Below are 12,283 nucleotides of genomic sequence, written 5' to 3'. Positions count from 1 at the left end.
CTTTTGGCCACACCACACAGCTTGCAGGATCTTAGTTCCCTGACCAGGGGTTAAACCCAGGGCCCAGGTAGTGAGATTGCTAAGTCCTAACCACTAAACCTCCAGGGAACGCCTAAGAGTTTATCTTTTGATAAAACCTTTCTGAGAGAACTTTTTGAGAATGTATTCCAGCAAAATAAAAGATGAAGATATGAGATTCCAGAAGCAGCAGACAAATTTAAAAAAATAAATCTTAAAGTTAAGTCTAAATAATGATCCTGATGTTCAACCTGGTTTTAGAAAAGGCAGAGGAACCAGAGATCAAATTGCCAACATCTGCTGGATCATGGAAAATGCAAGAGAATTCCAGAAAAACATCTATTTCTGCTTTATTGACTATGCCAAAGCCTTTGACTGTGTGGATCACAATAAACTGTGGAAAATTCTGAAAGAGATGGGAATACCAGACCACCTGATCTGCCTCTTGAGAAATTTGTATGCAGGTCAGGAAGCAACATTTAGAACTGGACATGGAACAACAGACTGGTTCAAAATAGGAAAAGGAGTATGTCAAGGCTGTATATTGTCACCCTGCTTATTTAACTTATATGCAGAGTACATCATGAGAAACGCTGGACTGGAAGAAACACAAGCTGGAATCAAGATTGCCGGGAGAAATATCAATAACCTCAGATATGCAGATGACACCACCCTTATGGCAGAAAGTGAAGAGGAACTGAAAAGCCTCTTGATGAAAGTGAAAGAGGAGAGTGAAAAAGTTGGCTTAAAGCTCAACATTCAGAAAACGAAGATCATGGCATCCTTTCTCATCACTTCATAGGAAATAGATGGGGAAACGGTGTCAGACTTTATTTTTCTGGTCTCCAAAATCACTGCAGATGGTGACTGCAGCCATGAAATTAAAAGACGCTTACTCCTTGGAAGGAAAGTTATGACCAACCTAGATAGCATATTCAAAAGCAGAGACATTACTTTGCCAACAAAGGTTCGTCTAGTCAAGGCTATGGTTTTTCCTGTGGTCATGTATGGATGTGAGAGTTGGACTGTGAAGAAGGCTGAGTGCCAAAGAATTGATGTTTTTGAACTGTGGTGTTGGAGAAGACTCTTGAGAGTCCCTTGGACTGCAAGGAGATCCAACCAGTCCATTCTGAAGGAGATCAGCCCTGGGGTTTCTTTGGAAGGAATGATACTGAAGCTGAAACTCCAGTACTTTGGCCACCTCATGCGAAGAGTTGACTCATTGGAAAAGACTCTGATGCTAGGAGGGATTGGGGGCAGGAGGAGAAGGGGATGACAGAGGATGAGATGGCTGGATGGCATCACTGACTCGATGGATGTGAGTCTGAGTGAACTCCAGGAGTTGGTGATGGACAGGGAGGCCTGGCGTGCTGCAATTCATGGGGTCCCAAAGAGTTGGACATGACTGAGTGACTGAACTGAACTGAACTGAACTGAATGATTGGGAGAATTATACTACTGCTAAGAAATTATGCCTAAGACAGCAAAAATGAAAAATAATGAAGGAAAGAAGGGAGATATTAGAAATGAAAGAAAAATGAATAACCTAGCACTAAATATTCAGATAATGTGATTAAAATTTGAGAGAGATAAGAGAAAGAAATGGCATGTTAGAATCTTGTTTTGGGAAAGTTTAGTGAAAGTCACTCAGTCATGTCCGACTCTTTGTGACCCCCTAGACTGTAGCCCAACAGGCTCCTCTCTCCATGCAATTCTCCAGGCAAGAATACCAGAGTGGGTTGCCTTTCCCTTCTCCAGGAATCTTTCCAATCCAGGGATTGAATCTGAGCCTCCTGCATTGGAGGCAGATTCTTTACTGTCTGTGCCACTAGGGAAAGTTCAGGTTATATTATAAATACTCATTGAGTCTCAACATTGATAGAAAAGTATGATTTCAAATCTATTTGCTAAAATGTTAAGAATTGGAGAGATAAAACCCTTTCCAAACTTGAGGAATAATAAACTAAGTAAATAATATTTAAATACTTACTAAACGTTTAAGTGCTAAGCTCTAACAGAGCACTTACATGCATTCAGTGTTATAATTCTTACAACACAAGGAAATAGTTTTTGTATACCTATTTAACAGATGAGGACATTTAGACCTAGGCTAACTCTCTTGCCAAAGTTCACATAGATAAAGCGGAAGGTGGGAGGCAAAATGAAGAAAATTTGAAAACACCAAATAAAACTGAAAATATATCTTCAAGTCTATTAGTAATCACAATAAATACAGGTGGGTTACATTCATTGATCTATTACATGACAAAAGAAAAACTGGCTATTGGTTATTAATAAGAGAGATATTTAAATAAAAAGGGGAGAGAAAGGCTGAAAATAAAGGTTGGAAAAAGATATCCAATGAATGGCAAGAGAAAAAAAAATAAGCAAGAGATGCAAAATTACTATCAAAACATGTTGAAAAGTCAATAAAAAGATATATGACTAATTTCACCTTGACAAAAATATAACCACCAGGGAATCCCCTGGTGGTCCAGTGGTTAAGACTCTTGCTTTCACTGAGGAGGGCATGAGTTCAATCCCTGGTCTGGTAGGAGAACTAAGATCCTCAAAGCCACTAGACTGCTCCCTCTTACCTCCCCAAAAAAACCCACCAAAAAAGATGTTTTGTCTCCTAACACCATGAATTCTAAACAAGTAAAGCAAAACTTCATGGATGATAAGGAGAACAGAAAAATGCACAGTGGTAGGGTCAGAATGTAATTGAATTCTTTGAGGAATAAGCAGATTAAGTAAATAATAAGTAAATCAAGATGAAGGGTTTTCACAATATAATTAACCACCTTGACTTGATAGGTCTTATAAAGAGATTTAAGACTGTATATCATAAAGAACTGTATATTATAAAGTGTAGTCATGAAATATTTGCAAAATATGCATGCATTATATAAAACTTTAGAGTGATAGATTAAAAATCCAATAAAACATATGATGTTTGAGAAAGTATAAATGATCAAAAATGACTAGAGAAAAGTTACAGTATCTGAATAGGCTGTTGACCAGGGAATAACATGGAACATTAATCAGTGATCTCAATCAAAGAGGTGCCAAACCCAAGAGGGCTAACAATGAGTGAATTCTAACAATCTTATAAGAAATAGATAATTCTTATTATTTAAAGTGCTAAAGTGAACAAAAAAGGCTTTCTAACGCACACCATGAGACCACAATGATATTACTACAGAAATGGATATTGCTAGCTCTCATGCACACACCAAGAAAACTGTAAGCACATACTGCTAAGTATAGCTTTCCTAGATTCTAAAACTAATGAATTGGAGAACATAACAGGAAATAAAATGAAAAATTCACAATAGCAGCCAAACCTTGAAAACAGCTTGTCAAAAGAAATGTGAAAAGAAAGATGAAGAAAGCTATGAAGCTTCACTCAAGAAACAGAGATACCTAAACCATGTCCTGAGACAGAGGATAATATTATAAAATTTTCAATTCTTGTCAATTTATCCTCCCCCAAATATATATAGCAATTCTCAGTAAAAGCTCAATGAGTTTTTAAACAAAATAACTCTTAAATCTGTTTGAAAATAGACATTTCATAAGAACTTCTAAGTAAAAAATTTTAATAAAAGTATATTTTCCCTATTAAAACATACTATGAAACTACATGAAATAAAACTATAGTGTTATAGGGTATAAAACATTAATAGAAAAATGAATGTCAAGAAACATTTGTTTTTTGTATATGTATATACAAGACATTTGTTTCTTACATATGTATTTTTATATATATATATATATATATATGTATATCCCAGTAATGTATATGTGAAAATTTTAGTATATGTTAAAAATGGTATTTTGTATTAACAAATATAGAACAAAATATTTAACAAATATGATAGGACTAGTGGCTATTCACTTCAACAAAAATCAAAGTTTTATCTTTATCTTAAACCCACAAATAACTTCAAAGTAAGTTGTAGTTCTAAACAAGAAAAACAAAAACACTAAAAAACATTAGAATAAAATATGTTTCAATATTTGACAATCTTTATTTGAGGAACTCTTTCTTGAGTAAGGCTTGAAAACTAAAAGTCATGTTAGAAATGATCCAGAGTTGATTACACTTAGAATAAAAAGTTTCTGCATGACCAAAGGCAGCATAAACAATGTTAAAAGATGAATACAAGAGTGGTTCAACATTTGCAGTCTCTGACCTAAAAGGTTAATATGGTAGGTATTTTGCAAAGACAGCCACAATGACTCCTCCCATCCCTGAACACATGCTCCATTGCTGGTCCTCCCATCAAGAGGAGTCAATTTCTGGCCCCTTAGAATCTAAGCTGATTCAGTGATTTGTTTAATCAATACAATGAGGCTGAAGTTAGATTGGGCTTCCCTGATAGCTCAGTTGGTAAAGAATCTGCCTGCAATGTAGGAGACCCCGGTTCGATTCCTGGTTCTGAAAGATCTGCTGGAGAAGGGATAGGCTACCCACTTCAGTATTCTTGGCTTTCCCTTGTGGCTCAGCTGGTAAAGAATCTGCCTGCAATGTGGGAGACCTGTGTTTGATCCCTGGGCTGGGAAGATCCCGTGGAGAAGGGAAAGGCTACCCACTCCAGTATTCTGGCCTGGAGAGTTCCATGGAATTTATAGTCTATGGGGTCGCAAAGAGGCAGATATGACTGATGACTTTCACTTTCCTATATGTTCATCAAGAGGCCTTGCGATTTCGGCCTTTTCTCTGTCTGCTCTGAGTCCACCATGTAAAGATATGCAGGATAACTTCCTTGAGGATGAAGAAAGAGCATAGGTGACAGCAAACACCACTATCAAATGTACGATTGAGGTCCTCTTAGACTACCTAGCCCATGTCAAGCCAACAGAAGGCGATAGCCAGATGAAGAAGCCTAGGCAAGAGCAGCAAAAGAACCACCCAGCAGAGTCCAGGGCAAATTGCTAACGTGAACTCATGAGCAAATAAAATGTGGTTGTTTTAAGCCACTGTGTTTTGGGATGATTTATTATGTAGTAATAGTTAAGTTGGAGAAGGCAATGGCAACCCACTCCAGTACTCTTGCCTGGGAAATCCCGTGGACGGAGGAGCCTGGTAGGCTGCAGTCCACAGGGTCGCTAAGAGTCGGACACGACTGAGCGACTTCACTTTCACTTTTCACTTTCATGCATTGGAGAAGGAAATGGCAACCCACTCTAGCGTTCTTGCCTGGAGAATCCCAGGGACAGTGGAGCCAGTTAGCCATAATTTAAAAAGAATTCCTGAGATAAGAGAACACAGTCTACCTGGAAAATGGGCAAGGCAAGTCACAAAATAAGAAACACAAAGGTTGTTCACTTGACTCAGAGCTGGAGGAGTCTTGTCAGGGACTGGAACAAGAACTCCAGCCTGCCTGGGTCTGAATCCTGGCCCTGCCCATCATGGTTGTATGACCTTGGGTAAGTTATTCAAATCTCTGTGGGTCCCAATTTCCTCATCTGTGAAATGAGGATATATATACTATCTATCTCATAGGGTCATTGTAAAGAAACTCAGTAGCATTAAGTACAAATAAATGTTCCTTTTGCTTTTACTGCTATTCATAGCTCAGATCAACTCTTGACTGAAGCAGTGAGTACAAGATACTAAATAGATTTATTGAAGGCAAGTAGATGGATGATGGGGGTTAGGAGTTAACAAAAACAGTTACATTTCAGAGTTTGGCTTGCTTTAATGTTATTGCAAAAATAGTTTGATGATTTCAAACACTTTCTTAAATCATTGTTTGAATGAATTCTAGCTTTACTATATAAAATCTATAAAAATTCATGATTCTGAACCTGAGCTTTAGTAGAGAAGCACTCATTCGAATTTCCCTGCTGGTTCAGATGGTAAAGAATCTGCCTGCAATGAGGGAGACCTGGGTTTGATCCCTGGGTCAGGAAGATCTTATGGAAAAGGGAATGGTTAGCCACTCCAGTATTCTTGCCTGGAGAATTCCATAGACAGAGAAGCCTGGTGGGCTCTAGTCGATACGGTTGCAAAGAGTCATGACTCAGTCACACATGACTGAGTGACTCCTGCTGCTGCTGCTGCTAGGTCGCTTCAGTCGTATCTGACTCTGTGCGACCCTATAGACGGCAGCCCACCAGGCTACTCTGTGCCTGGGATTCTCCCAACAAGAATACTGGAGTGGGTTGCCATTTCCTTCTCCAATGTATGCATGCATGCTAAGTCACTTCAGTTGTGTCCGACTCTGTGCGACCCTATGGACAGCAACCCTCCAGGCTCCTCTGTCCACAGGATTCTCTAGGCAAGAATACTGGAGTGGACTGAGTGACCAACATATGTTAAAGGGATACAGCTATTATTATCATTGCCTGTGGGTCTATTGTGGGATATTCTGTCTTCCAGGATGCTTTTGATTATATATAATTGTTTTATTACCATTTATCAATTAAAGACATATGAAAGAGCTAATCTGAGTATCTGATCAACATGAGACAAGAAGAGAGAAGATTTCATTTAAAGGTGAAAAAATTGATTTTTCTGTGCATTTTTATATAGCTGTTACAGACAACTGTAAAATTTCTTATATTTTAAAATACTGTAAACAGTATAAAGACTAACATTCTTATTTATTATTATTATGAACCACATAACCAATAGAAACAGCATTATATTACTGCCTCATAACAGCATACCTAACGGTATAGAGACAGTCACAAAGTCAAAAATTTATCTCCTAGTATGTTGAAACTCTGGAGGTGGGCATGGCAACCCACTGCAGTATTTTTGCCTGGAGAATCCCATGGACAGAAGAGCCTGGTGGGTTAAAGTCCATGGGGTTGCAAAGAGTTGGACATGACTGAAGTGACTTAGCACAGCATGCTGCTGCTGCTAAGTCGCTTCAGTCGTGTCCGACCCTGTGCACAGCATAGCATGTTGAAAATACCAAAAAAAACACCCATGGTTAGTCATGTTTATGTGTGTGTGTATGTATGTATACATCGTGCAGATAGATAGATGTGTTCATATTTGACACAATAAGACCGTCAAGATGTGTCTGATAATGTAAATTGTTACCCTTTCTTTTGTAGCCAGCATAACTTTATCAAGAACTTGGAACACAAATATTCTTCAAAGATTTTTATACTCATAAGATAACAACAAATTAAGGAGCTTCTGGCTCTGCAACCTCAGGCCAAGTTACCTAACCTTAGTTTTTTCATTTGAAACAGGGATAACAATATTGCCTAACTCATGAGATTTTTGTGAGGATTTACAAAGAAACATATGAGAAGTGCTAAGAATAGCGCATGACACATAAAAGACATTTGACAGATCTTAGCTACTATTGTTATTCTTACTTCTATTCTGTTGGATGCCCTTGATATGTCAGCTCTTTAACAAAGGTGCATCTCTTGTAAATGTTCCCAAATATTAACCTGGTAAGAACAAATACTACACTGGACCTTCAACAAATACATGGACACCAAGGGGGAAAAGGGGGGAGGGATGAACTGGGAGATTGAGATAGACATATATCCACTACTCTGTATAAAATAAATAACTAACGAGAGCCTGCTGTGCAGCACGGGAACTCTACTCAGTGTGCTATGGTGAACTAAATAGGAGGGAAATCCAAAAAGGAGGGGATGTACGTGTACATATAGCTGAGTCACTTCACTGTATAGCAGAAACTAACACAACATTGAAAACAACTAAAATACCCCAGTCTAAAAAAAAATTAATGCTATGCTAAGTCACTTCAGTCATGTCCGACTCTGTGTGACCCCATAGACGGCAGCCCACCAGGCTCCCCCGTCCCTGGGACTCAATATTCCCCGATATACTACAGTTTGGGTAAACAGAGCTACCATTGTGTCTTTCTGACTCCAACCTCATATTTTAGAATATTTTAAGCAGAGATAAAAATAATGTAACATAAAGATTGATGAACTTTTGGATTGCAAAGGATGATTTTTAGCAGCGTAAGCTATCCCACAGCCATTTAAGTTTAAATGCAGTTTAAGATGGGTTAAACATCACCAGTAAACATACAGAATATGGTGCCCACAGTTTTGTTTTCAAATACACCTGCTCCTAGTGAATTCACATCCCGAACCCTGAAAACCCTGAAAACCACAGACTAATAAGTGTATTTTGCAGACCTCCTCACTTGGCAGAATACACTCTCTTCAGTTGAATCGTAATACTTTTGAGAGTCAGAGGGCCAAAGGAATAACTTTAATCAGGAAGAATATAAAACTTTTATAATAACAAATTACAAAAGAGAGTAAAATTATTAACTAAACTGTTAAACTCATCAATCTGTCTGAATAAGTTAATTGAGTGGACAGAATAACCAAACACGATTAACAAGATAAGCTGAAAGCTGATGGATTACCAGCTACTTGGGACTCAAGCTACTCCTAGGAGCCTTGTTCTTTCTAAATCCCCCATTTCTTCTGCTCTGCTGGGATAGTCCTTCAGCCCCGGGCTCTTCTGAGAATTTAATCCACTTCCCCTTTGCAGTGGCCACTTCCACCAGCTGCTTCTCTCATCACCTTAACATTCAAACGGAAAAGGCCAAGCCTAGGTTATTCTAATGATAGCAAACACCTCATAAAAAAATCTGCCAAATTTACTTTTCCATAGAACATCATTTTTACAGCTTTTCATGAGTCCATGAGGAAAGAAAGCATCATGTATAGAATATGACTTCCAGAATTCTTGAAGATATTAGGCATTGTTCCCAGTGTTACAGTGGGTGGGTGTACCACCATCTATAGAATGGGGGTGTCTTCAATTTCCCCAAAGAGATCAGGTCAGGCTTTCACTGTACCTGTTTGCCCACCAGAGAAGAGGAGAGGACCTCACAAAATTAGGACATTTTCAGAAATGTCCCCAGGTTAAAAGAACTTTAGGCTCTGGGGTGCATTCTTTTTCATTCCTGGTTTTACACTCCTGCGTAAAGATCACCTTGCTTTAGTCTACAACATCCTGCCAGAGAGAGAACATGGTGTAACAAACCACGAGTTTGGGATGTGTAAACTTTGCAAGTTTCTTAACCTCTGTACCTCGGTTTTTGCATCTATGCGGGGGGAGGGGGGATATTAACAATATAGTACATCATTAAATTAGTTAAGTTCTGCAAAGAACTGAAAACTAGCACATGGAAAGCACTCTGGAAGTATTTAAGGGAGTTCTCTCTACACTAGGGTTTTTAGGTGGCACACTGCATAAAGATGTGAGGGAAGAGTTAACAGAGCAATGATCTTAAAACCCTTTGGCAACAATGGATGATGCTTATCTGGACATTGCAGAGTACAGAATTTTCAGAGGGGCTGCTTGGAGGAGGAGATTTTAGAAGTGAATTCCTGCTGCCTCCTGGGAAAATCCCTGCTGACTTCTTTACCCATGCCCCACGTTGACAGTTGTCAACACCTCTGACAGACCCAAGGAAAGGTGTTTTCCAAGGGAGCGGCAGAAAATCCCTACCTGGGCAACCCTTTATTTGGAAATCGGAGAATCCATTCTGCGTCTGAGGCCCGCTACCCCCTCCCTAGTTGCGACCCCCCACCCACTGCGTTGGAGCTGCACAGACCGTCAGAATTCCATTCCTAAGGCGACCTTCAACAGGGGCAGAACGCTGGAAGAAGTCTTTTGCGGTCAAGTTTTAAAGCCCCAGGTAGTGCCATCTCAAAGTACAACAGGTGGCTTGACTCCGTGCCCTCCGCAGGCTAGAAAGGTGCAAGGTTGGCTCAGGGACCATGTGGGCGACTAGGGATACTTTCTTCGGGGAAATTATTTCCTGACCTTTGCCACTGTTTTCTGAGTTGGCAGATTCAACCGGGTTCTTCCTCCCAGACCTCGCTTGGGGGTTGTCCTAAGTTGAGGTCTCCTCCCGCTCCTCCCCCGCCCCTGCCTCTCAGAATAACATCACTTCGCCTCTGAAGGGCAACCGAAGACTGAAAGCACCCCAAAGCCAACACATGCGTGCTCCACACTCCTCCGCCAGTCTCACGCTCAGGTACCTGGGGACAGACCCGGAGGAGCGTGCCCCCAGACCTCCGAAATGGTTCAGCCTCCAAGCACTTAGCCCGCTCCGTCCAGGCTGGAGACGGGTGGCCCCGGCCAAACTACTGCCCAAACAGCTGTTCTTTGGTGGGGCGGGGACCCGCCTCCCCGCATCTCTCAGGTGCGAGGTCAGCACTCAGCCACCCGAGTCCCGGCCGCCACGCGCGCCCCTGCCCGGCGGCGCACTCACCTGCAGAGGGATCCGGCTGGCGTTGGCCGCGGCAGCGTCCGGCCGGTCGGCGGCTCCGGAACCGCGCAGCACCGTGATGTGCAGCGTGAGCAGCAGCAACCCCAGCAGCAGCAGCAGCTCGGCCGCCAGGCGCACCATCCTCCGCAGACGCGCGGCTTTAGGACCCGGCGCGGCGGGCGGCGGCGGCGGCGCCGGGGGAGGAGGAGTCGGAGCCCGGGAGTCCGGCAGCGCGGCTCCCGCCTCGGCCCCCGCCGGGGCCCCGTTCCCCGAGCCTGCGGCACTGGCGCTGGCTGCGGCGGGGGGCGCCAGGCCCGGGGAGCAGGAGCCGCCACCGCCGTCCCCGCCGCCGCACCACGGCGGAGCCACGGCGGGGCCGGGGGCGTCCAAGCCGGCGGCGGAGCGAACCCCGGCGCTCCCCGGCGGCGGCGGCGGGCCCCCCGGGGCCCGGGCCGGGCCGGGGCCCACCCTGCGGGCAGCGGGCAGCGGGGGCGGCGGCGGGGCGGGCGCAGCCGAGCCCCCGAGCGCACATGGGCGCCGCAGATGTGGCCGCGGCGCCGCAGCTGGAGCGGGAGCGGCCGCCAGAGGAGCGCGGGGAGCGGGAGGAGGAGGAGAAGGAGGAGGAGGAGGAGGAGGAGGAGGAGGAGGAGGAGGGCTTCAGCGGCGGCCCACAGTTACCTCCACGCTTGGCTCCCCCGCCCTTGCCGCCCGTAGCCACTCACCCGACGAGCCACCTCCCCTCCTCCCCGCGCTCCTCCCGGCCGCGGGCCGCGCCGCCCCGCCGCCGAGTCCTCGGGACAGCCGGCTCCAGACGGGGGCCCTGGGTGCGCGGGGGCTGTCACTGTTTGGAGGTGACCCGCGAGCCCCTCCGGAGTCCGTGTCCGCCTGCCGGTCTGCGCCGAGCGCGCGCCCCCGCTGCAGAGGTCGCTGCGGCCGGCGAGGGCAGAGCCCCGCGCGCGCTGAGGCTCGGGGCTTTGGGGTGGTGGGGGGTGCCTGGGCGAGGTTGGAAACTTTTATTGACAAGTGGAGTTGGGAGTTGTGGTGATGGAGAACCGAGAGGGCGCCGGCCCAGCCAGGTGTCTGCCGGCGACTGTGCGCCCCTCCCTGCAGCTGGCGTATGTACGAGGCGGAAGAGACGGGGTCGTTCCAGAAAGGTCTTGACACTCGCTCCCGGACGGTGGGCTGCCTGCTCACCGAGTACCGTTGCTCTGGCGCCCGCGGCGGTGGGTAGAGCCTGGGAAGGGAGGCGAGTCCGATTCGCCGAGCGTCAGTCTGGTCCAGCGCGCAGGTGTCTCCTCAAGAAGCGGCAGGGGTGAGGTGCCCGCGGCTCGGGCGCGCAGGACGGAGGTGGGGCAGTGGGGGCCAGTCTCAGCTCAGGCCGGCGCGGGTCTGGGGGCTCATCCTGGAGGCGCCGCGCCCGGAGGGGCCCTGGGGGCTGCCGTCGCCCAGTTGCCGCTCCCAGGCCAGCGTCTCATGACCGCGCTGAAACCTCGGGCTCCCGCGCGCCGCTCATGCCTCGCAGGGGACAGCCGGCCGGTGGAAGGGCTCGAGGGTCGAGCAGAAGGTGCGCGGTCCTCGCCTTGGATGCACGAGAGAGCCGAGTCCGGGGCTGGGCTCAGCTCACCGCAGCAGCGCCGCGCATCCTGCCCAGGCGCGCGCCTTCTCCAAGGGGCTCGGAGTGGCGGGCGCCCGGGCTGGCCGGGGCCTTTTATACTCCGCCTCCACCGCCTCCCCTCGGGTCCCTCCTTGCCTCCTCCCCTGTGCCCGCCCCGTCCTTTTCTCCCCGCGAGCGGAACCTTCAGCCTAGGCGTTCCCAAATTTCCCCAATTTCCAAGCGCACCTCGCATCCTGGATTCCAGTGTCCCGGCGATGGAGCCTCTCCATTCTCCCTTGGGGACTGAAATTAAACAAATAAACCTTTCTCTCCGACACGCCCGCTTCCCCCGCTCCCATCCTTACAAACTCAAGTAAGATTCTTAAATCAACTCCCTTCCGAGAGTTCCTGCCTTTATACAAGG

At 45.7% G+C, this 12,283-nt stretch overlaps 1 protein-coding gene across 1 annotated transcript in view; it reads right to left on the bottom strand.

Annotated features, from left to right (window-relative positions):
- ISM1 (isthmin 1) overlaps nucleotides 1–10,772 on the bottom strand; it is an 89,024-nt gene extending 78,252 nt beyond the window's left edge. Inside the window, exon 1 of the mRNA XM_055543413.1 lies at nucleotides 10,269–10,772. Coding sequence (XP_055399388.1) covers nucleotides 10,269–10,406 — 138 coding nt within the window. The 5' untranslated portion in view covers nucleotides 10,407–10,772. The remainder of the gene's footprint in view (nucleotides 1–10,268) is intronic.
- Between the last annotated feature and the right edge of the window lie 1,511 nt (nucleotides 10,773–12,283).

The sequence above is a fragment of the Bubalus kerabau genome, chromosome 13 (genome assembly GCF_029407905.1).
Source record: "Bubalus kerabau isolate K-KA32 ecotype Philippines breed swamp buffalo chromosome 13, PCC_UOA_SB_1v2, whole genome shotgun sequence".
In the NCBI taxonomy this organism is placed as follows: domain Eukaryota; kingdom Metazoa; phylum Chordata; class Mammalia; order Artiodactyla; family Bovidae; genus Bubalus; species Bubalus kerabau.
The sequence above is the reverse complement of the archived record's forward strand: the minus strand, read 5'-3'. Positions and strand labels throughout refer to the sequence as shown.